General features: G+C 43.6%; 1 protein-coding gene and 1 long non-coding RNA gene across 6 annotated transcripts in view; one reads left to right on the forward strand and one right to left on the reverse strand.

Moving 5' to 3' along the window:
- LOC110496744 (homeobox-containing protein 1) lies at positions 1–22,893 on the reverse strand. 5 transcript variants are annotated; one of them, XM_036953595.1, is made up of 10 exons: positions 22,759–22,893; positions 21,337–21,778; positions 19,175–19,260; positions 14,506–14,616; positions 9,755–10,042; positions 8,537–8,693; positions 4,349–4,431; positions 4,046–4,141; positions 3,416–3,534; positions 1–1,497 (listed from the first exon to the last, which is right to left on the reverse strand). In XM_036953595.1, exons 2-10 carry the CDS (start codon positions 21,768–21,770, stop codon positions 1,351–1,353), a joined length of 1,521 nt encoding a protein of 506 aa, XP_036809490.1. In that variant the 5' UTR covers positions 21,771–21,778; positions 22,759–22,893; the 3' UTR covers positions 1–1,350. The 5 variants fall into 5 exon arrangements, 4 of the variants coding, with proteins under 4 accessions (XP_036809490.1, XP_036809489.1, XP_036809493.1 ...); XM_036953594.1 differs by lacking the exon at positions 22,759–22,893 and adding an exon at positions 22,153–22,231; XM_036953598.1 differs by lacking the exons at positions 9,755–10,042; positions 22,759–22,893 and adding an exon at positions 22,153–22,231.
- The window catches only part of LOC110496745, a 6,720-nt gene continuing 2,955 nt past the window's right edge, over positions 22,181–25,945 (forward strand). Inside the window, exons 1-3 of the long non-coding RNA XR_002469603.2 lie at positions 22,181–22,274; positions 22,787–23,003; positions 25,275–25,561. This is a non-coding gene — a long non-coding RNA (uncharacterized LOC110496745). The remainder of the gene's footprint in view (positions 22,275–22,786; positions 23,004–25,274; positions 25,562–25,945) is intronic.

Here is a 25,945-nt window from a genome sequence, read left to right on the forward strand (position 1 = left end):
GAGGCTTTCATGTTCATTTATAGTCATGCTTGTAACATTATCAGCTAGCAATCATTTTTTTTTAATGACCAGGAGCACACAGCTGATGTCCAATGAACATGAAAGCACATTAAGTTCTTCTTCTTGGAACTATCTGAACTAAAAGGAATTGAGCAGGAAAGGCAGCTTTCAGTCACTCAGTACATATATAATGAGCTTATTCTAGAAGAAGGTGCTGCTTATAACACAGATACATTTTACAAGTCATGATTAACAACTTTAATAATAATAATAATAATAATAATAATAATACTAATAATATGTGGCCTAGAAGATCTCTTTTTATTTTTTTTAAACCCAAACCAGACTAGACTTTTGAGTAGCTTCTCGATGGGTTCGGCGGACTAGTGGTTCATGTCGATAAGAGAAAAGGGACATGAGTAACTCATTACTATTAGTTTTGCTACTTATGCATAATAAAATGTTCCTTTGATCATCAACATTTGTTGAGGAAAGACGACCATAAGGAAGCGTAATAAATGAAACTCCCGTGTTAGTTTGGCTTGCTGACATTACAATGAAGACAGAATACAGATGCTTTTTGTTGTCGTCGCAGAAACAGTCAACATATGATACGAAACATTCCTTTTGAACGAAGCTTATTAGAGAGAGAGAAACGTGATGATTCGTCATCATCCACCATCTTTGGGTTTACCTGAGATTCCATTTGTCCCTCAGGGTTGGACTCCTAATAACACTGACCCGGACTACTTGATTGATTGATCCCAAAGTCTAACAAGTTTACTAAGATCGGGTCAAAGACATTCAAGCTAGCAGAGAAGGCTGATATTAAATCGGAAACACTTATCGTCACACCAAAAGTTCAACTCGGCCTCGACCAAACACACCCGTCTTCACCTCATCATCAAAACACACCTGACCTGCAGGTTCAAAACATTCAGTTCCCACTCCAGTTCATTATTACGCAACCACTCGTCAAAACCTTTAAAAAATTTAAAAAATAATAATTAAAAAGTAAAGTAGCAAAGAAAATGTTAAAAGGCTGTTGAGCTTCTAGAGGATTTAACCACTTAGACCCCTGTTCTTTATAAGGAGGCGTCTTTCATTTAAGACTGTCATGGAATGCACTACATGGAGAGATAGAGATAAATATCGACGTTACTGTAAAGCATGATTACTGTATAGACACAGTGGCCTCCCTACCACTAGAGGCACCGAGAGCTATAGCACCCTTTTCAACAATTAACGCACTGACTTGTCATAACCCCTGAAGACATTCAGAGCATCTATTATTAATATATATGTTTTTTAATATGCCGTTATATATTCAAATCCACGCTCTCCCATTGGTCACTCCTCGTCCACTGTCTCTCTCTTCGATTCGTCAGCTTTCTGTTCCAGAACCTGAGAGGTGGGGCTTGGAGGGGGAAGGACCTCGACGGCAGCCAATGAGGAGGTGTCTTGTAGATCAAGGTCCTTCCTGGAAGATATCTCTTCCTGGAAAAGGAAAAAGATGAGATATTATTGGTCTCACGCTGACCAGACAGTCCGCGTTACGTGTCCCGCAAAATAAAATGTAAACATACATGTTACTCAATCATTTCATCCAAACAGCTCACACGCGCGCACTACAAGTCCCGCCTCTCCTCATTGGTTTTTAGGAGCATATACCCACGTGGGTGATTGAAAGATGAACTGAGGTCAACACTCCAGTCCAGTCCAGTCGGTGGCTGTAATGCAAGCTAGCTAAGTGTCCATGAATGTTTCAAATGGTGTTTTGACCTGTCCCCAAATGAATATAGTTGGTTCACAGTTGATTTTGGTATTTTAACCTCTATGTCTGGTGTGGATAGAGAAAATAATTTGGCCATCATGTTGCAGTTTATTGTAGAAGTTCAATGATAAGTGGTTTGGTATTAAAATGGACACTGTGCTATCTAACCTCCAAACGAGCTTCAATGCCATACAGCACTCCTTCCGTGGCCTCCAACTGCTCTTAAACGCTAGTAAAACCAAATGCATGCTTTTCAACCGTTCGCTGCCTGCACCCGCACGCCTGACCAGCATCACCACCCTGGATGGTTCCGACCTTGAATATGTGGACATCTATAAGTACCTAGGTGTCTGGCTAGACTCTAAACTCTCCTTCCAGACCCATATCAAACATCTCCAATCGAAAATCAAATCAAGAGTCGGCTTTCTATTCCGCAACAAAGCCTCCTTCACTCACGCCGCCAAACTTACCCTAGTAAAACTGACTATCCTACCGATCCTCGACTTCGGCGACGTCATCTACAAAATTGCTTCCAACACTCTACTCAGCAAACTGGATGCAGTTTATCACAGTGCCATCCGTTTTGTCACTAAAGCACCTTATACCACCCACCACTGCGACTTGTATGCTCTAGTCGGCTGGCCCTCGCTACATATTCGTCGCCAGACCCACTGGCTCCAGGTCATCTACAAGTCCATGCTAGGTAAAGCTCCGCCTTATCTCAGTTCACTGGTTACGATGGCAACACCCATCCGTAGCACGCGCTCCAGCAGGTGTATCTCACTGATCATCCCTAAAGCCAACACCTCATTTGGCCGCCTTTCGTTCCAGTTCTCTGCTGCCTGTGACTGGAACGAATTGCAAAAATCGCTGAAGTTGGAGACTTTTATCTCCCTCACCAACTTCAAACATCTGCTATCTGAGCAGCTAACCGATCGCTGCAGCTGTACATAGTCTATTGGTAAATAGCCCACCCATTTTCACCTACCTCATCCCCATACTGTTTTTATTTATTTATTTTTCTGCTCTTTTGCACACCAATATCTCTACCTGTACATAACCATCTGATCATTTATCACTCCAGTGTTAATCTGCATAATTGTAATTATTTGCCTACCTTCTCATGCCTTTTGAACACAATGTATATATAGACTCCCCTTTTTTCTACTGTGTTATTGACTTGTTAATTGTTTACTCCATGTGTAACTCTGTGTTGTCTGTTCACACTGCTATGCCTTATCTTGGCCAGGTCGCAGTTGCAAATGAGAACTTGTTCTCAACTAGCCTACCTGGTTAAATAAAGGTGTTCTCAACTAGCCTACCTGGTTAAATAAAGGTGAAATAAAAAAAAATAAAAAAATAAAAAAATCCCTGACTGAATTGTCGATTCACCGACTCACCTGAATCATTGATTCACCTGCTCTATGAATCATTGATTCACCTGCTCTATGAATCATTGATTCACCTGCTCTATGAATCATTGATTCACCTGCTCTATGAATCATTGATTCACCTGCTCTATGAATCATTGATTCAACTGCTCTATGAATCATTGATTCACCTGCTCTATGAATCATTGATTCACCTGCTCTATGAATCATTGATTCACCTGCTCTATGAATCGTTGATTCACTGACTTACCTGCTCTATGAATCGTTGATTCACTTGCTCTGTGAAGTCCTGTGGTTCCAACTCCTCCCCGTTGGATTGACAGCTCGGGCTTGGAACCTCGATACCATGACTCTCCAAGATGGCTGCCTCTGACGGGGAGAAGGCGAGAGGGAGGAGGAGAAAGAAAGCAGACAAAAAGGGTACAAACAGGGAAAGAGAAATGCTGTCCTTTATCCACTACAGTGTCAAGCTACGTGCAGCCCCTCTGCCGGCAGCTACGTGCAGCCCCTCTGCCAGCAGCTACGTGCAGCCCCTCTGCCAGCAGCTACGTGCAGCCCCTCTGCCAGCAGCTACGTGCAGCCCCTCTGCCAGCAGCTACGTGCAGCCCCTCTGCCAGCAGCTACGTGCAGCCCCTCTGCCAGCAGCTACGTGCAGCCCCTCTGCCAGCAGCTACGTGCAGCCCCTCTGCCAGCAGCTACGTGCAGCCCCTCTGCCAGCAGCTACATCTCCTACATCTGAAAATAGATATTCCAGCTAGCCTAACAATGGCTAACGTTGAACTCTTATCATAGTGCCGATACCTATCCAATGCTTTCAGGTCTAACCGAATGTGCCTGGGTGTTAGGGAAAAGGGGGTGTTTCGGTATCAGAGATTCTCACCTATATTAGCCCGTCTCTTCATCTCCTTCCGGCGGTTGGCGAACCAGTTGTACACTTTCAGAGCCGTGACACGCTCAAACTCGGACAGCTTGCATCCTGGGTAACAGTGACAGAGGAGAGATGGACAAGTGAATAGGTGAAATTTGGTGAGCCTTTTTGAACATAGGACTTAATTTGTATTAAAATAAGTTGTTTAAAAGGAGCATAAGAAAAAAGGTAGATATGAGCTCATGATAATTGGGTTGAGAATAAAGACATTGGTTACAGGTGTGTGGGTGGGCTGTGCTTGAACCACAAACTGACCAGGTTTCTGGATGACTGAGTTGCAGGCGTTAGCGATCTCCTCTCTCTTCGCTTCATCAGGGTACTGGTTCTCCATGAAGAAACTGACAGACACAACAACCAGCCAATAAGAACAGTGTTAGACAACCTCCCACCCATGGCATTAACCAATCAGAAGCTACTACTGGCCGAAACGCTACAAAACTACTGGCCTAAACGCTACAAAGCTACTGGTCGAAACGCTACAAAGCTACTGGCCGAAACGCTACAAAGCTACTGGCCGAAACGCTACAAAGCTACTGGCCGAAACGCTACAAAGCTACTGGCCGAAACGCTACAAAGCTATTGGCCGAAACGCTACAAAGCTACTGGCCGAAACGCTACAAAGCTACTGGCCGAAACGCTACAAAGCTATTGGAGCATCACTTTGAATGGAGGAAGGAAGGAGAAAACATCCAGCCAGATTAGCCTCACCCACAGCTATTAAAGTGATGCTCCAGAGGTTTGTATCGTTTCAGCCAGTAGTTCTGTATCGTTTCAGCCAGTAGTTTTGTATCGTTTCAGCTAGTAGTTTTGTATCGTTTCAGCCAGTAGTTTTGTATCGTTTCAGCCAGTAGTTTTGTATCGTTTCAGCCAGTAGTTTTGTATCGTTTCAGCCAGTAGCTCTGTATCGTTTCTGTATCGTTTCAGCCAGTAGCTCTGTATCGTTTCTGTATCGTTTCAGCCAGTAGTTTTGTATCGTTTCAGCCAGTAGTTTTGTATCGTTTCAGCCAGTAGTTCTGAAAGTAGTGCTCACGAGCTAAAACGGGTCCCTGAAAATTGCGTACTACATCATCTATTTCCTATGATGTTACATCTTGTAAAAAATTGTTTATTTTTTTAAGTGTGCAATTTGAATAGGTTACAAATCTGTAAGTGCTTAAAAAGATCCCTGACTGCATTGCTAACCAATCAAGACACTCTCATTGAAGTAGTACGGTAGATTAATGGAACACATTAGGTGGATTACATTCAGCACTGTTTACACTCTCCGTTTCTAGGCAATAAATAAAAACAAATCTCATTTTAAATAAACAAAGATTTATTGCACCACTTAATCCAACCCTCCATCTTCCTCTTTTCCCTGTCTGAATAATAATAACTTCCCCTTACAAATAAACAGCAGGAGCACTTACACCCCCCTCCGACTTCCTCCATCACACTAACCTACAGTATCGCCCTTCCAGCGGGACGGGAGTGTAAACTAGCCCATAAAGAGAAGCAGCACTGCAGTGGCGTTGCGTAATCCATAGAGCTATGTGACGGTGTGGCTGGTCTACGTGCCTGTTGTGTTCTCATTACTGAGAGTGACCTCTGCTTAGAAACATCACAGGAAGCAGAGTCGACCGCATTCGGGAAACAGTGCGACAAAAGATAATTCTTGTCCTTAGGACGCACTTGGCTTTTTATCAGTTAGAAATCCGTTATAAAAAGAAGTCCAGTTTCTAAATCAGATAGGTCATAAAAGGCATTGATGGTAAAACATCTCGTCATGACATCACCCACCACTAACATCAATAGACTCAACCACTAATAATTAGTGTAGGGGTAGAACAAAAGCCTGGACACCCCATAGCTCTCCAGGAAAAAGTTTGTTGACTACTGCAGTAATTGTGATTAAAACCAGTTCTGGATCGGTCTCCCGACATGCATTTGTAACAAATTAACAGGAATCTCAGCACGACCCCCCCCCATGTCCGAATACTGTGATATCTATGTTGACAGAGATTTGTATTCATTGAATTTAATTTGGGCAGAAGACATAAAACACATACAATATTGTGTTTACAATGTGTTCCCAGAGGAGTATTTATGAACACACTTATTTTCCCAAAAAATATTATTTAATAAATTATTTATTTATTAAAAAAAAACATATTTTGATACACTAGACTGATCTTGTCCCAGGAAGTTGAGGCATTAGCCTTCTCACCCATTCCACTGAATAACGGTTGACTAATATCGTCTTGCAATATTTGCAATTAAGCAATATTTCACCTACGATACAAATCTGTATCATGACAAATATACAAAATAGTACCTTTATTCATCAAATATCAAATCTAAATGTTATTTGTCACATACACACGGTTAGCAGATGTCAATGCGAGTGTAGCGAAATGCTTGTAATATCTTTGTGAGTAAAAGTTAACATGTAATAAATGTGTGTTAAAAACAATGTAAAACCTACAAAGCCAGTAAAGCAATGTGATTATTTCCCATGTCAACTGTTTCAGATGTCTGTTGTTTTCAACCCCGGGATACACAGGAAAATAAATGAGACCCGTGTGAAATGTTTTAAAACAAAATGTCCAAATGAACATGAATGGTGTCAAACGAAACATGAAAACAAGTTAAAACAATAACACTTCAACCGTTCTATAGTAAACAAGACAGCTGCCTAAATAAATTACAGTAGATTTATAATGCCAGAGAAGCCTGTGTTTGGAGGATATATCGTCTCGGGCCAGAAAACGTTCCAATATTTTTACATTTTTATTTAACTGAACTAAATTACTATCGCCCCCGTAGCACTCACTTCTGTCATCATGAAGTTCTTTGAGAGGCTAGGTTTTTTTTTCACCTTTATTTAACCAGGTAGGCCAGTTGAGAACAAGTTCTCATTTGCAACTGCGAATTGGCCAAGATAAAGCAAAGCAGTGTGACACAGACAACAACACAGAGTTACACATGGAATAAACAATAAACAAGCCAAACACACAAACAAGTCAATAACACAGTAGGAAAAAAGAAAGTCTATATACAGTGTGAGCAAAAGGCATGAGGTGGTAAGGCAATAAATAGGCCATAGGAGCGAATAATTACAATTTAGCAGATTAACACTGGAGTGATAAATGAGCAGATGATGTGCAAGTAGAGATATTGGTGTGCAAAAGAGCAGAAAAGTAAATAAAATAAAAACAGTATGGGGATGAGGTAGATAGATTGGGTGGGCTATTTACTGATAGACTATGTACAGCTGCAGCGATCGGTTAGCTGCTCAGATAGCAGATGTTTGAAGTTGGTGAGGGAGATAAAAGTCTCCATCTTCAGCGATTTTTGCAATTCGTTCCAGTCACAAGGCAGCAGAGAACTGGAAGGAAAGGCGGCCAAATGAGGTGTTGGCTTTGGGGATGATCAGTGAGATACACCTGCTGGAGCGCGTGCTACAGGTGGGTGTTGCCATCGTGACCAGTGAACTGAGATAAGGCGGAGCTTTACCTAGCATAGACTTATAGATGACCTGGAGCCAGTGGGCCTGGCGATGAATATGTAGCGAGGGCCAGCCGACTAGAGCAGTATCCTCCAAACACCGGCTTCAAGGGCATTATCACTTTTATACAACGGATTACCAACATATTCAGATAATGATTGACATATTTTCATTAAAAAAAACAACATATTTTGATAAATTTATTCATACCATTTCATCCTTCCACAAGATAAAGTCCCAACACAAATCTAGGGTTGCTGCCCAAGCTGGCTGGTTGTTCGTTCTATTGGTTTGGTTACCAGAGACGCGTCCCAGTCATTCAGTCTTTTTGTTCTGTATCTCTGGACGCGTCCCAGTCGTTCAGTCTTTTTGTTCTGTATCTATGGACCCGACCCAGTCGTTCGCTCTGAATGTTCCATTGACATACTGGCTGGCAACATTCTTATCCCTTGCTAGCTAGCCAACCAACTATGGCTAATTCAGTCACATCGAACAGTGCAGACAGAATAACAACTGTAGCTGCATTTGTTTAAGCTGTTTTCTAGTGGCATTTATTTGAATACATCTATAATAAATGAGCTAACGAGGTGTGATTTCACCTGGCACAGAATATGTGTTCTGTCGTCAGGACACTGTTGTTCAGAGGAGCTAGCCAACAACACGGCTAACACAATCACTTCATACTGAAGCTGGACACTGTTGTTCAGGGGAGCTAGCCAACAACACAGCTAACACAATCACTTCAAACTGAAGCCGGAAAGACTGCAAACTAGCTGTCTAGCAAATTCAACTTTATTTGATTAAATAGCAGTCGCTCTCTCTGAGAGTGCTTTTCTTCCAGGTGTGGGTCAACATAGATAATCAAATCAATCAATCAAATGTATTTATTACGCTCTTTCTACATAAGCAGACAGTTGGCTAGTCAACTGGAAAGTACTGCACTGTGATTGGCTCACCTCTCCATGATTGACTGGCACTCCTTCCTCCAGGTGAACCTGCTTCCCCTCCGCAGCCTCAGAGGACCGCCCGCCACCCCGCCCCTCTCCCCGGGGCTGACCCCCGTCCTCCAATCAGGCTCCTCCTTCACCAGGGAGCGCATCGACAGGGTAGCACCTACATGGGATGTAATGAGAGGGGGAGGAGGCGAGACAAAGGGAAGGGAGGAGGCGAGAGAAAGGGAAGGGAGGAGGCGAGAGAAAGGGAAGGGGAGGAGGCGAGAGAAAGGGAAGGGAGGAGGCGAGAGAAAGGGAAGGGAGGAGGCGAGAGAAAGGGAAGGGAGGAGGCGAGAGAAAGGGAAGGGAGGAGGCGAGAGAAAGGGAAGGGAGGAGGCGAGAGAAAGGGAAGGGGAGGAGGCGAGAGAAAGGGAAGGGAGGAGGCGAGAGAAAGGGAAGGGAGGAGGCGAGAGAAAGGGAAGGGAGGAGGCGAGAGAAAGGGAAGGGAGGAGGCGAGAGAAAGGGAAGGGAGGAGGCGAGAGAAAGGGAAGGGAGGAGGCGAGAGAAAGGGAAGGGAGGAGGCGAGAGAAAGGGAAGGAGACGAGAGAAAGGGAAGGAGACGAGAGAAAGGGAAGGAAACGAGAGGGGGAGGTGGTGAGAAAGAGAAGGGAGAAGAGGGGGAGGTGAGAGACAGGAAGGTGAGAGGTGGAGGGAGGGAGTTAGAGAAGGAGGAAGGTGAGCGAGAGGGAGTGAGAGAGTGAGGGAAGGAGGTGAGAGAGGGAGTGGGAGAGGAAGTTTAAACATCAAGAGAAAGTAACCCATTGTGACTATTAGTTATGAGAAAGAAGTGATGGTTCAATCACATGACTGTAGTATTTTAATAAGGATTTGGACTTATAGGATACACTTTTAGGATACATGACATCCCTCGGACTGACAGTGGGACACAACGTGGACACAGACAGGCATGCAGGCTATGTGATGACAGGATGTGTCAGACAGACAGGGGTCACGGAGTGCTGCAGTGTCTTTTTTTTTCATTTCATTTCTTTGGTAGTGGAACTCAGAGTTGGAGCTAAAACCTGGACTAGTAAAAACATCACCTGCCTCGTTCCTGAACAGCCACAGACAGAACTGAGGAGAGAGGGAGGGAGGGTTGAGCCCTGTAAGAGTGGTTGCCTGTTATGGGCATGGGTGGGCGGGGGGGGGCTTGCTGTTACCTGGCTGTTACCTGGCCGTTACCTGGCTGTGCCTGCTGTGCGGCAGCAGTGTACCATGGGAGGAGGTGCATCAGCAGCTCTCTCTGTCTGCCCCAGGTGGTAGAGGCAGTGGCCGCGGCCGTGGCGCCCGTAGTGGCGTTTCCCACCATCCCTGTGACGTCTCTGTCCCCTCCCCTGGCGGGTCCAGAGCCCAGGTTCTGGCCCAGGTTCTGGCCCAACCCCTGGCCGAGACCACAGAGCCCCTGGCCGAGACCACCGAGCCCTGGGCCCAGACCCGCCGGGCCGTGCTGGCTTTCACTCCATCTCAGCCCTTCATTAAGGACAAAACCAAACCAGTGGTCAGGTCAGGCCACAGACGTATCTAAGTAGGCATACAGAGTTTGGGCAATATTGGTTTAAGATTTAGGCCTAGAGTTAACAGAAGTCCTACAGTCAATCAAAATTAGATCACCTGTTTGCATGTCTATCAATATCAATTTATAATTTAATCTTACGGACTTCATCCAATCATTTTTGTGGCCACAATGTGTTAAGTTAACAAGAGAAACGTTGAGATTACTGTTCTGAATAGGTAAACAGCAGACAGGTCCAAAAGTTTAGTAATGAAGTGCCCACCAGGTAGAAAGGCATAGAGAAAGGCAACACGTTAGCATTAGGATCCTGAATTAGCATCATTGTTAGTATTAGATGGGGTTATTATGGTTAGCCTGTTAGCCATGTAGGAATGAAAACCAGCACCGGAATTCTACCTCTCCAGGATCAGGACTGAGAACCACACAGAAGCAGCATCAGCAAAGCTTTGGGGAATAAGGGAGGAGGACAGGGGGATGGCATGAAGAAGGCAGGGGTAGGTAGATTGTTCATGCATTTTGCTCATGTGACATAGGAGAGAATCACTAAAGTGACAGATTAAACATTGTAATATTTAGGCTAATGTCTTTGCTGATGTAGAATTGAGCAAACAGTTTCATTTTCAGAACACTTCTAGTGCATCTATACATTGGTCTGTGTGGATGTTTATTGTTGACATCTTATGAGGTCACGACGTTCCTGTAGCCTGGGTTTAGATGGACGGATCGTGACGTTCCTGTAGCCTGGGTTTAGATGGATCGTGACGTTCCTGTAGCCTGGGTTTAGATGGACGGATCGTGACGTTCCTGTAGCCTGGGTTTAGATGGACGGATCGTGACGTTCCTGTGGCCTGGGTTTAGATGGAGGGATCGTGACGTTCCTGTGGCCTGGGTTTAGATGGACGGATCGTGACGTTCCTGTGGCCTGGGTTTAGATGGACGGATTGTGACGTTCCTGTGGCCTGGGTTTAGATGGACAGATCGTGACATTCCTGTAGCCTGGGTTTAGATGGATTGTGACGTTCCTGTGGCCTGGGTTTAGATGGATTGTGACGTTCCTGTGGCCTGGGTTTAGATGGATTGTGACGTTCCAATTTTATAAACAATGTTTTGGTTCGTTGCTAGCTAGTTAGCTACAGTGCCTTCAGAAAAGTATTTATGCCCCTTGACCTTAGCCACATTTTGTTGTGTTACAGCCTGAATTTAACATGGATTAAATTGAGATATTGTCACTGGCCTACACACAATACGCCACTATGTCAAAGTGGAATTATGTTTTTAAAAATGTTTACAAATTAATTAAAAATTAAAAGCTGAAATGTATTGTAATGGCAAGCCTAAAGTTCAGAATTTAAAAAAAAAAGTGCTTAACAAGTCACATAAGTTGCACGGACTCACTCCGTGTGCAATAAGTGTTTAACATGAGTTTTGAATGACTACCTCATTATCTGTAAGGTTCCTCAGTCGAGCAGTGAATTTCAAACCCAGATTCAACCACAAAGACCAGGGAGGTTTTCCAATGCCTCGCAAAAAAGGGCACCGATTGGCAGATGAGCAAAAATATAAAAAGCAGACATTGAATACCCCTTATATTATGGTGAAGTTATTCATTATATTTTGGATGGTGTATCAATACACTGAGTCACTACAAAGATACAGGCGTCCTTCCTAACTCAGTTGCCGGAGAGGAAGGAAACCACTCAGGGATTTCAGCATTAGGCCAATGGTGACTTCATAAACAGTTTAACGGGTGGATCAACATTTTAGTTACTAAACAATCCTGACCTAATTGACAGAATAAAAGGAGGCCTGTACATAAAAAAAAAAAAGATTCCTAAATCCTGTTCGCAACAAGGCACTAAATTCTCTATGTTGTGCTGTGTTGTCTCTCTCGTTGTGATGTGTGTTTTGTCCTATTTTATTTGTATTTATTTTAATCCCAGGCCCCGGTCCCCACAGGAGGCCTTTTGGTAGGCCGTCATTGTAAATAAGAATTTGCTCCTAAATGACCTAGTTAAATAAAGGTTAAATAAAAAAAACAAGTAATGCAGCAAAACATTTGGCAAAATTATTGGCCTGAATACAAAGTGTTACGTTTGTATTTTTATTTTAATTTTACCTTTATTTAACCAGGCAAGTCAGTTAAGAACAAATTCTTATTTTCAATGACGGCCTTGGAACAGTGTTAGGGTTAACTGCCTGTTCAGGGGCAGAACGACAGATTTGGGGGTTTGAACTTGCAACATTCCGGTTACTAGTCCAACGCTCTACCCTGCCGCCCCAGGGTAGCCTAGCCTCATTAAGGATTGGAGAGTTTTTCAGGATAAAAAATATCTAACGGAATGCACAGCAAAGCACAGACAAAATCCTGGAGGAAAACCTGGTTCAGTCTGCTTTCCATCAGACTCTGGGAGATTCATTCACCTTTCAGCAGGACAATAACCTAAAACACAAAGCCAAATCAACACTGGAGTTGCTTTCCAAGAAGACAGTGAATGTTCCTGAATGGCCGAATTACAGTTTTGACTCAAATCTACTTAAAAATCTATGGCAAGACCTGAAAATGGTTGTCTAGCAATGATCAACAACCAATTTAACAGAGTTTGAAGAATTTAGAAAATAATACAAATGGGCAAATGTTGCACAATCCAGGTGTGGAAAGCTCTTAGAAACTGACCCAGAATGACCAACAGCTCTTAGAAACTGACCCAGAATGACCAACAGCTCTTAGAAACTGACCCAGAATGACCAACACCTCTTAGAAACTGACCCAGAATGACCAACAGCTCTTAGAAACTGACCCAGAATGACCAACAGCTGTAAACACTGCCAATGGTGATTCTAACATGTATTGACTGAAAGTGTTGAACACTTATCTGATCAAGAAACAGTATAATAGTGTTTTATTTTTTTTAATTTTACCCCTTTTTCTCCCCAATTTCATGGTATCCAATTGTTGTAGTAGCTACTATGTTGTCTCATCGCTACAACTCCCATACGGGCTCGGGAGAGACGAAGGTTGAAAGTCATGCGTCCTCCGATACACAACCCAACCAAGCCGCACTGCTTCTTAACACAGCGCGCATCCAACCCGGAAGCCAGCCGCACCAATGCGCCGGAGGAAACACCGTGCACCTGGCCACCTTGGTTAGCAGCGTACACTGCGCCCAGCCCGCCACAGGAGTCACTGGTGCGCGATGAGACAAGGACACCCCTACCGACCAAGCCCTCCCTAACCCGGGCGACGCTAAGCCAATTGTGCGTCGCCCCACGGATCTCCCGGTCGCGGCCGGTTACGACAGAGCCTGGGCGCGAACCCAGGGACTCTGATGGCACAGCTGGCGCTGCAGTACAATAGTGTTTTATTTTTAATCAATAAAAAAATAAAAAAAAACATCTTTTCACTTTGTCATTATGGAGTATTGTGTGTAAAACAAACATATTTAATCCATTTTGAATTCAGTCTGTAACAACAACCATGTGGAATAAGTCTAGGGGGGAAGAATACTTTCTGAAAGCGCTGTAGCTAACTAGCTAGCTAACTAACTAGCTAACTAGCTAGCTAACTAGCTAACTAACTAGCTAACTAGCTAGCTAACTAACTAGCTAACTAGCTAACTAACTAGCTAACTAACTAGCTAACTAACTAGCGAACTAACTAGCTAACTAACTAGCTAGCTAGCTAGCTAGCTAACTAGCTAACTAACTAGCTAACTAGCTAGCTAACTAACTAGCTAACTAGCTAGCTAACTAACTAGCTAACTAGCTAGCTAACTAACTAGCTAACTAGCTAGCTAGTCAGTTCAAATAATGACCAGAGTATAGCGGACAACATCTTAACCTGAGCTACTTTGTAAAATCATTACTACAGGAAAATAAACAAAACAACATAATTATTTCCAAGGTAATGGCAAGTTGACATTGAATAACTTAGTGTCACAGTGTCACCAAATAAAAGCAGATAATTCTGATAATTTTTTTAAAATTTTTTTAGAAGTCCTGCATCTTGTCCCAGGAGGATTTGGTATAGTTGCCATGGCAGCGCGGGGAACCACGACAACGGACATTGTGACAGTTGCAGACACTCCATGTCTGTGCGACAAGGAAACTTGACAGTCATTTAAATGCTGTTTTGACTAGCGACACCTGTCGCATTCTAATTGTTTACAGTTACAGACCAAGTATAAAATGTGGGGTGTGTTTTTATCCTACTGTATACGTTCTCTCAGACATAGTTCTCTGTACTTCACTGAACTCTCCAGCCCTCTAGAACCAGAAAAGGTGTGTGTGTGGATTCACAATGCAGGATTAGGAGTACGGGACATAGGGGAAAGGTCACAATAACAAGCAGCAGTCCAGCTAACAGAATGGAGTTGACATGAACCGCTCCCTCCCCTTAGCCGCCTCCTACACTGGTTCTTACCTGGGTTGTTTCTCTCAAGCAGGTACCAGCGGTAGAAGGCTCTGCGTTTGGAGTCACTCATCTCCAAGCCCTGCTGCAGCAACCACTGAGAGATATAGCTCTGACTGATACCTAGGGAGAAGAGAGGAGAGATAGCTCTGACTGATACCCAGGGAGAAGAGATAGCTCGGACTAATACCTAGAGAGAAGAGAGGAGAGATAGCTCTGACTAATACCTAGAGAGAAGAGAGGAGTGATAGCTAGCTCTGACTGATACCTAGGGAGGGGCTATACAGTGCATTCGGAAAGTATTCAGACCCCTTGACCTTTTCCACATTTTGTTACAGCTTTATTCTAAAATGGATTAAGTCACCCCCCCCCCAATCTACACACAATACTTGAGTAAAAGTATAAAACTATTTGGTTTTAAATATACATTACCAGTCAAAAATTTGGACGCACCTACTCATTCCAGGGTTTTTTCAATATTTTTTACTATTTTCTAAATTGTGGAATAATAGTGAAGACATCAAAACTATGAAATAACACAATATGGAGTCATGTAGTAACCAAAAAAAGTGTTAAAACAAAATACATGTTATATTTGAGATTCTTCAAAGCACCCTTTGCCTCGATGAATTAGTAGGTGTCCAAACGTTTGACTGGTACTTAAGTAGCAAAAGTAAAAAATAATTAAAAAATAATAATTTAAAATTATTATTGTTTTTTTTTTATTTCCCAGATAACCAGGGGCACTCTCCAACATTCAGACATCGTTTAAAACGAAGCATGTGTTTAGTGAGTCCGCCAGATCAGAGGCAGTAGGGATGACCAGGGATAGTGAAGTACAGATACCCCTCAAAAAACTACTTAAGTAGTACTTTCAAAGTATTTGTATTGAAGTTCTTTACAGACCTGCTCCAGAGCGCTCAGGACCTCAGACTGGGGAGAAGGTTTACCTTCCAACAGGACAACGACCCTAAGCACACGGCCAAGACAACGCAGGAATGGCTTCAGGACAAGTCTCTGAATGTCCTCGAGTGGCCCGGACTTGAACCCGATCGAACATCTCTGGAGGCCTGAAAATAGCAACGCTCCCCGTCCAACCTGTCAGAGCATGAGAGGATCTGCAGAGAAGAATGGGAGAAACTCCCCAAATAGAGGTGCGCCAAGCTTGCAGCGTCATACCCAAGAAGACTAGAGGCTGTAATCACTGCCAAAGGTGCTTCAACAAAGTACTGAGTAAAGGGTCTGAATACTTATGTAACTGTCATTTCAGTTTCTGTAATAAAAATGTGCAAACATTTCTGAAAACCTGTTTTTTTGCTTTGTCATTATCGGGTATTGTGTGTAGATTGTTGAGGGGACAAAAACAATTTAATCCATTTTAGAGTCAGGCTGTAACCCAACTAAATGTGGAACGAATCAAGAGGTCTGAAAACGTTCACAATGCTCTGTATACAGAGCCTTCAGAAAGTATTCTTACCCCTGGACTTAAGCCACAGTTTGCTGTGTTACAACCTGAATTTAAAAAATAATAAATAAATAAATAAATAAATATTTTTTTTTAAATCTCACCCATCTACATACAATACCCGAATAAATAAAGTGAAAACATTGTTTTAGAATTGTTTCGATGGGATTCAAATCTGGGCTTTGGCAGGCCCACTCAAGGACTTTCACATTCTCGTTCTGAAGACATTCCAGCGTTCTTGTTTTAGATTGGGGTCATTGTACTGTTGGAACTTCAATCGTCTCCCCATCGTCTAAGGTTGTTTGCACTCTGAAGCAGGTTCTCGTCGTGGATTTGCCTGTATTTGGTTCCACTCATTGTTCTATCTATCCTTAAAAAAAAAAGAAAAGAAAAAAAGTGTCCCAGTCCCTGCCGTTGAAAAACATCCCCATAGCATGACGCTGCCACCACCATGCTTCATGGTAGGGGTGGTGTTAAGATAGGGGATGAGCTGTGCCTGGTTCCCAGACATAGCACTTTGCATTCAGGCAAAAATGTTGTCATCAGACCATATAATATTTTGCCTCATGCTCTTGTCTTTTTGCAAACTCAAGACATTTTTTCCTCAGGAGTGGCTTCTGTTTAAAGCCCAGATTGGTGAAGTACTGTAGAGACGGTTGACCTTCTGGCAGGTTCTCCCATCTCAGCCAAGGAACTCTGTAGTTCTGTCAGGGTGGTCGCTGGGTTCTTGGTCACCTCTCTGACCAAGGTCCTTCTTGCTCGGCTGCTCAGTTTGGTCAGACGGACAGCTCTAGGGAAGTCCCATATTTTTTAAATTTCCCAATAACGGAGACCACCGTGCTCTAGAAATTGTTTGGTTGTCTTGGAATAAAACGCTCAACACTATCGACGTTGTTTAATCCCCAGATGTATGTCTGATCACAATTCTCTCAGAGATCGACGGACAGTTTACTTCATGGTATAGATTCTGCACTGTCAACTGTGGGACCTTATACAGACAGGTGTGTTCCTTTCTAAATCATGTCCAAAACAATTGGTCACGGGTGGACTCCAATCAAGTTTTAGCGATCAATCAAGGATGATTGATAGAAATTGGAGTGTCACAGCAAAGGGGTGAGAAAACACACTTTTTTCTCTCTCTCTCATTTAATTTACATAATTAATTTACATACGTTCATAAATGTGCTTAACAAGTCACATAGGTTGCATGTGTGTAAGAATGGTGTCTATTTTTTAAAATATTTGTTATATACCTCATCTCTAACTGCTTGAAGGGACTTTTTAATGCCTCGCACAAAAAGGGCACCTATTGGTAGATGGGTAAAAAATTAAAAAGCAGATATTTAATTTCTCTTTGAACATGGTGAAGTTATTAATTACACTTTGGATGGTGTATCAATACACCCAGTCACTACAAAAATACAGGAGTCCTTCCTAACTCAGTTGCCGGAGAGGAAGGAAACTGCTCAGGGATTTCACCATGAGGCCAATGGTGACTTTTTTTTTCTCTCATCACAGTCATTAAACTGAGGATGGATCAGCAACATGGTAGTTACTCCACAATACTAACCTCACTTTAAGTCCGGAATACAAAGTGTTATTGGGTTTGCCCCAAACATACAACACATTACTGAGTACCTCTATATTTACAAGCATAGTGGTGGCTGCATCATGTTATGGGTATGCTTGTCATCGTTTTTCAGGATAAAAAAAAAAAAAAAACCTGAATGGAGATAAGCACAAGCAAAATCCTAGTGGGAAAACCTGGTTCAGTCACAGAGACTCATTCACCTTTCAGCAGGACAATGACCTCAAACACAATGCCAAATCTACACTGGAGTTGCTTAACAAGAATATAGTGAATGTTCCTGAATGGCCAAGTAACAGTTTTGACATAAATCTGATTGAAAATCTATGATCAACAACCAATTTGACAGAGATAGAAGAATTTAGAAAATAATAAAAGTGGGAAATGTTGCACAATCCTGGTGTGGAAAGCTCTTAAGAGATTTACCCCAAAACACTCACAGCTGTAATCACTGCCAAAGGTGCTTCTACAAAGTATTGACTCAGGGGACTGAATACTGTATTTCAATTTACAATACATTTTCAAAAATGTCGAAAAACATGTTTTCACTTTGTCATTTTGGAGGTATTATGTGTGTAGATGGGTATGAAAAAAATATGTAATCATTTTTTTATTTTTTATTCAGGCTGTAACAACAAATGTGGAATAAGTCAAGGGGTATGAATACTTCTGAAGGCACTAACTCTGATACCTAGGGTGAGGAGAAGGAACGGACTGATTTCACCACACCTGCAATAACATCTGTAAATATGTGTAAGTATGAGTAAATATGAGGAAGGTATAAATAAGAAGCAGAGGAAGGTAGGAGATAGGGGAGGGATGAAAATGATGGGAGGAGAGGAGAAATAGTTGAAGAGAAGGAGCGCAAGTAGTAACAAATCGAATCTTATTTGTCACATGTGCCGAATACAACAGGTGTAGTAGACCTTACAGTGAAATGCTGAATACAACAGGTGTAGTAGACCTTACAGTGAAATGCTGAATACAACAGGTGTAGTAGACCTTACAGTGAAATGCTGAATACAACAGGTGTAGTAGACCTTACAGTGAAATGCTGAATACAACAGGTGTAGTAGACCTTACAGTGAAATGCTGAATACAACAGGTGTAGTAGACCTTACAGTGAAATGCTGAATACAACAGGTGTAGTAGACCTCACAGTGAAATGCTGAATACAACAGGTGTAGTAGACCTTACAGTGAAATGCTGAATACAACAGGTGTAGTAGACCTCACAGTGAAATGCTGAATACAACAGGTGTAGTACACCTTACAGTGAAATGCTGAATACAACAGGTGTAGTAGACCTCACAGTGAAATGCTGAATACAACAGGTGTAGTAGACCTTACAGTGAAATGCTGAATACAACAGGTGTAGTAGACCTTACAGTGAAATGCTGAATTACAACAGGTGTAGTAGACCTCACAGTGAAATGCTGAATACAACAGGTGTAGTACACCTTACAGTGAAATGCTTACTTACAAGCCAAATGAGAGCTTTATAAAAAAATATCCTAGAAGGAAAGACACTAATATTCATACAAAACAATGTAAACAGCGCACACTAAAAACAGACGACACAGGTTCACTAAATAAATATATATATATATATATATATGACTGCTTTACCTGTCACCTGTCCCACGATGGCCTGGGAGATCCTGCGGTTGTTGAGGAAGGTTTTAATCTCCTCCTTCACCAGGTTACTGTCCCTCCTAGAAGAACACAACAGGCACCACAGAGTGAGAACAGACAACACACTTCCTGTCCCTACAACAACAGTTACCGTCCCTCCTGCAACAACAACAATAGACACCATAGAGAAAGAACAGACAACACACTTCCTGTCCCTACAACAACAGTTACCGTCCCTCCGGCAACAACAACAATAGACACCATAGAGTAAGAACAGACAACACACTTCCTGTTTGTGGTGTGAGCAGTGGATAGAGTAACTGACATCACTACTTCCGTACAACTCAATAGATTCTCCATCTGCAGTAATGTGGATACACTGGTGGAACCAAACAAATAGTGTACATTCTACACCATGTGTTTTCTGCCTCCCCTATGTTTTCAGATAAGCTGATGAAGGAGAGCCAGAAACGAGGAGAGGAAGCCGTAGGCCTAGCTTACATGACTCCAGATCCACCACTAGTTGACTGGTTATCCATAATGTAACCTATACACACACAATCAGAGCAACCCGGCACACCTTGTATATAGACTAGGCACCGCCAGCACCCCTTGTATATAGTCTAGGCACCGCCGGGACCCCTTGCATATAGTCTAGGCACCGCCGGGGCCCCTTGTATATAGACTAGGCACCGCCAGCACCCCTTGTATATAGTCTAGGCAACGCCGGGACCCCTTGTATATAGTCTAGGCACCGCCGGGGCCCCTTGTATATAGACTAGGCACCGCCGGGACCCCTTGTATATAGTCTAGGCACCGCCGGGACCCCTTGTATATAGTCTAGGCACCGCCGGGGCCCCTTGTATATAGACTAGGCACCGCCGGGACCCCTTGTATATAGTCTAGGCACCGCCGGGGCCCCTTGTATATAGACTAGGCACCGCCGGGACCCCTTGTATATAGACTAGGCACCGCCGGGACCCCTTGTATATAGACTAGGCACCGCCGGGACCCCTTGTATATAGTCTAGGCACCGCCGGGGCCCCTTGTATATAGACTAGGCACCGCCGGGACCCCTTGTATATAGACTAGGCACCGCCGGGGCCCCTTGTATATAGACTAGGCACCGCCGGGACCCCTTGTATATAGACTAGGCACCGCCGGGACCCCTTGTATATAGTCTAGGCACCGCCGGGGCCCCTTGTATATAGACTAGGCACCGCCGGGACCCCTTGTATATAGACTAGGCACCGCCGGGACCCCTTGTATATAACCAAGTAATCATTGCCAATTATATGCATCTATTATTACGTGTTCCGTGTTCTACTTCTCTACTCATTCTCTATTTTCTTTCTCTCTGCTCATTCTCTATTTTCTTTCTCTCTGCTCATTCTCTATTTTCTTTCTCTCTGCATTGATTCGACTGTGGTTTCTGGAAAGTCTACAAACTTGCACAAGAAGCTATACTGCCAGAGACTGTCATAAAGCCTACTGCCTTCTTTAGGACCTGTATGTAAGCCTGGCTGCAATCATCTTTTTATCCATCCCTCCCTACACACCTGACCTAAATGAGTCAGTCTAACAGTAGGAGAATAAGCCAGCATCACCAGAGACTGGCTGTTGTTATCTGATGAGTTTCCTCTCCCAGAGCTAGATTCTCTGCCATTTCTTACCTTCACCTCAAATAGCCCTCCTCATCCTCTACTTTCTCTTCAGGGTTCCCTACTACCTCCCCTCACCTTCACCTCCTCTACTTTCTCTTCACTACTACCTCCCCTCACCTTCACCTCAAATACCCCTCCTCATCCTCTACTTTCTCTTCAGGGTTCCCTACTACCTCACTCCCTGCACCTTCTCCAAGTCAGTCTACTGTCCCTCCATCCTTCATGTACTCCTCCACGTCACAGTCTACTGTCCCTCCCTCATGTACTCCACCTTCTCCACATCACAGTCTACTGTCCCTTCCTCATGTACTCCACCTTCTCCACGTCACAGTCTACTGTCCCTCCCTCGTGTACTCCACCTTCTCCACATCACAGTCTACTGTCCCTTCCTCATGTACTCCACCTTCTCCACATCAGTCTACTGTCCCTCCCTCGTGTACTCCTCCACGTCACAGTCTACTGTCCCTTCCAGCCCTCACACTCTCTCCTCACCTCATGTACTCCTCCACCTTCTCCTCCAGATCCCAGTCCTCCTCTGCCATGATGTCATAGCTAAACGACTTCTGAACTCCAACCCCATGTGTGTACAGCGGTGGGGGAGAGGCCTCATAGCTGTTGCTAGGCGACAGTGAGGCGCCGTCTAGCCCAGGGGTCTGCGTTGTGGCGGATGCCAAGGAGAGGGAGGAAGAAGAGGAGGAGGAAGAGGAGGAGGGGGCCGGGGCGGAGGCTGTGGTAGGGGTAGTGTTGGTTGTGGGGTTGGCGGCGTGGGTGTCGTTGCAGTACGGGGGGCGATGGTCGGGTTCTAGCCGCTCTAGGGACTCCAAGGCCTGGATGATCTGTGGCTTGGTCATCCCTGAGAGACGGAGACGCTGAAGGAGGTCGATCTGCTCGATGGTATAGCGTGGCTCCACCTCACAACACTCCATCCTGACATCTAACGGGTTAAAACAGACATGACTTGTCCACACACACACTTCCCATAGGTCTCTAACATATAAAAAATATTACATTGAAATACTGTATACGCAGGACTTTGTTGTCAAGTTCACTTACAAAAGGTGTCTGGAGCATGAGAAAAACACCAAACGTAACTTGGGCTAAAAAATATATATATATATATTTAATGCCATGATGTTGAATGGTATATGTAGGCTACTGTACATTAATCTCTCGTGGAACAAAAAATGACAAACTTTCGCGAGATAATTTTACATTTGGGTACATTCATTGAATCTGTGCACTGACTGCAAAACAACGCGTGATTGACCCATGGCATGTACAGTGCCTGTCTGCCCTGCCTTTGCCTACCTGATAGCGGGGGAGAGAGGCGCCCTGTGGGCATCGGTTCGGGTCGCGGTACCGCAGCCGGGAGGCACCACTGTCGCATGGAGCTGCCGGAGAGCGAGAGAGAAAGGCAGGCAGATTACATGGTACGGTATTGGGAGGGAATACTGGCATCTATACGTTTGTAAATATGGCCCTGTTGCTAAATATGTTAGCCATCTGCCAAATGAGACTTGTCAAATCACTTCCACAGGCGTGCTGCAGTCAGGCACGGTTAGCTAGCGTATCGTGCTAGCTAATGATTAGCGTTCTAGCTTTATTAAAATGTGTTGACACTAGCTTGCAACTACCCATACTATAACACGGATGCATTCATTAATAAGCTACTAAAAGTAGCTCCCACTAGCTAACTTTCGCTACGTTGGATAATAGCTAGTTCATTACATGCATCTTGCAGCAGAAGCTAGCACGGACTAACTAGCAAGCTATCTACTGTAAGGGCATAAAAACCAGAGAACCTTGCACCAAAATGATCGATTGAGGATGTGAGATCATAGCATTCTAACTAATGCAGATACCGGTAGCTAGTTAATGCTAACCCGTAGCCTTCTCCCCCTCTCTCTTCCTTACCTCCCGCTGCTGTGGCAAGCTACACCAGCTGACGGTCACTCAACCGTGCACGTCGTGGACCGATCAAACTTCGTAATGGTTTCCGACGAGCTAATGAAGGTGATCCGTGCAGGGTCACATTGTCCCGGGATGCTGCAGCGGAGAAAAACCGAATCGCTAAACAGGGAGTCGGTCTCAGTTTCTGACCTCTAACCCCAACCACACTGCCCCGGAATGATATAACTAGGAAGTTATTCTTCTGGGAGGTAAAAATGAAAAATGTTATTCATTTATTATTAAGACATTCAGTGCTGGGGGAAAAAAAGTTGATATTGTGAACCTGGTCTCAGTGCATTTTGTATTAGTCCACATTTAGTGGTGGAGAAATAAAGCTTCCTCAAGCGTTGAGGTTTTCCAGTCTATTGTGTCGAAAATAGGTTCACTACTCTAGGCTTTGACCAACACAGTTGACACCTGCTGGTCAAAATAATTTAGAGCAACCAAATTATCATAGATTTATTTTTACCTTCATTTAACTAGGCAAGTCAGTTAGGAACAAATTCTTATTTTCAATGATGGCCTAGGAGAAGTGGGTTAACTGCCTTGTTCAGGGACAGAAAGGCAGATTTGTACCTTGTCAGCTCAGGGATTTGAACTTGCAACCTTTAGGTTACTAGTAGCCCAGTGGTTAGAGCAGGTAGCCTAGTAACCACTAGGCTACCTGTCTCTAACGCCTAGGCGACCCTGCTGTCCCACATCCCAGTAGCAGCCAGGGCTGGCCCTCCCATTAAACAAGATTAGGTCGTCACCTAAACCTTGAATTTGGGGCAACGTTTTGGAAATTGGCTGCCGTCCTCCGGCGCCCCTGAAGCCGCCAGCTCATAGCCATTGCTGCAGTTCCCACCTCCAACTCATTCTCGCTTCTCCCAAAGTTCACTCCCACTAACCTTGGTATCTATGGTGATGTGTGTTTTCACACAGGATTATCAACGTAATCTGCCAATTAAACTATTGTATTGTTTTTTTTTTTAAATGTTTGTGTGATGAAAATGATTAAGGCCTAACCTAGCTTGTTAACGTTAGCTAGCTACAAGTGGAAATCATTTAAGCTAAAAAATGAAGCTGTAGAGATTTGCAACCATGTCTAAGAGACAAAAACTAATCTTCAACTAATAAGAAAAGAGGCTAAATCTTTAAGTCAAAGTGATTCTCTGCTGAAATATATCAGCGTGCAGCAATGTCCGTCAACCAGTGTGGAGAAAAACAAGCAAAAACATCCAGTCAGCGGCAGTCTTGTGGGCGACAGCAGCTTGTTGATTAGAGGTGGAAGCAGAATGGCAAGAATAGGTTAAGCTAAAAGGCGGGCCACATCCTAGGCAAATAAAGGCGCAGTATTTGCCAGTGCAAAACGGCATCTCGGAACCTCGTCACGGATGGGCTGTTGCAGCAGACGACCACACCGGGTTCCATTCCTATCAGCTAAAATCAAGAAGAAGCGGCTCCAGTGGGCACGCGATCACCAAAGGTGGGAGAAGTGGGAGTTCAGGATTATAGATTAGTTTCCCGCTAGTAATTACCAGTTGGAGGACTGTTCAACTAGATTTTCCCCAGTCGTATGCGGTAACTCCCCACATTCCACTTGGTTATGATTGGGGCGTCATAAATTGTTATCAGCCACTCACCTAATCTACTCAAACACTAAACTGAGGATGTTGCAAGTATGTTTACCTAGCTAGTCCACTCAGTATGGGTATGCAATACTCCCTCGAGCTAGGTGGCACATATGAGTAAGTTTTATTTAAAGATACACTTTTCCTGACTTGAGGATTTTCAACCAAGGGTAGAAGTCCACAGGCAATTAGAGGCAGTTGTGTCAAGAGTTACAACTTTGACAACACGTGTGTCAAGAGGCTTAGTTCCAGTTGTCAGTTCTTTTGGAGGCTTGAACTGAAGAAAGGCAGGCCTACTATTACTAATACTACTTCTACTACTACTACTACCACTACCACTACTACTACTACTACTACTACTACTGCTATTACTACTACTACTACTACTACTACTACTACTATTACTACTACTACTATTACTACTAATAATAATAATACTATTACTACTACTACTACTTCTACTACTACTACTACTACTACTACTACTACTACTACTACTGCTGCTGCTTTATAACTGCCACTACGACTGCTACCTCAGGCCAGGAGGCCTGTCGAGGCAGAACTTAAATTCTACAACTTTTTATAACAGATTCTACAACTTTCACCTCCACTATGACCTGGGCCTTTTTTCAGGGCCAGCTTAGCGGGGTCAATATGTATTCCACAGTGTTCGAGTCGTATCTGTCTCTCCATGGTCTTCATCTTCAGACTCATGGTCTTCGTTGTGGCTGCTGAAAAGGTGTGGGGTTGAAGAACAGAAATACTTTTGACTGAAATCCGCACACAATGTCTGTTATGACCACTTCCTCCCTGTCTCCCATTAATATTTGTCACCTATCACTCACTCCTGGTCGTCCTGTTCTACAGGGACGAGAGGGAGCGGAAACAACATCTGAAGTACGGCGAGGGATGCACCCGTCTTTCTATGACAATACAGGGAAGAAGCACGGTGGACCTACTTCTTTAGTCTGTTATTCAAGATGGCGGAGGACGTCGTGTTCATTTTCCTGTTGTTTTACATCTACAAGGCGACCTTCTTCCCGCTGGTGGTGAAGTGCCCAGTGACCCCTGTCCCAGTGACCCCTATCCCAGTGACCCCTAACCCAGTGAACCCTGTCCCAGTTGACCCCTGTCCCAGTGAGTTGGACTACCAGGTAGGGCTATTACTAAAAACAGAGCACAACATTTTGACCTGATCATTGCTCCTACGTTTTCCCTGACCAACCGTACTAGGAAAAACTCTTGAGGCCTAAGTATAACAAAGCCAGCATGACATTGGTATCGATCAGTGCATTACTTTGTCGCTAATATGTGTACATTACAATGCATTGTTGTTACAAGAATACATTGCCTTGCAAAAGTATCCATCCACCCTTGACGTTTTTTTTTCTGTTGCATTTCAACCTGTAATTTAAATAGAGTTTTATTTTTGGATTTCATGTAATGGACATACACAAAATAGTCCAAATTGGTGAAGTGAAATAAAATTTTAAAAAACTTATTTAAAAAAATAACAAGTACAAAATTCATTAAAGTGG

This window comes from Oncorhynchus mykiss, chromosome 18, assembly GCF_013265735.2.
Source record: "Oncorhynchus mykiss isolate Arlee chromosome 18, USDA_OmykA_1.1, whole genome shotgun sequence".
NCBI lineage: Eukaryota > Metazoa > Chordata > Actinopteri > Salmoniformes > Salmonidae > Oncorhynchus > Oncorhynchus mykiss.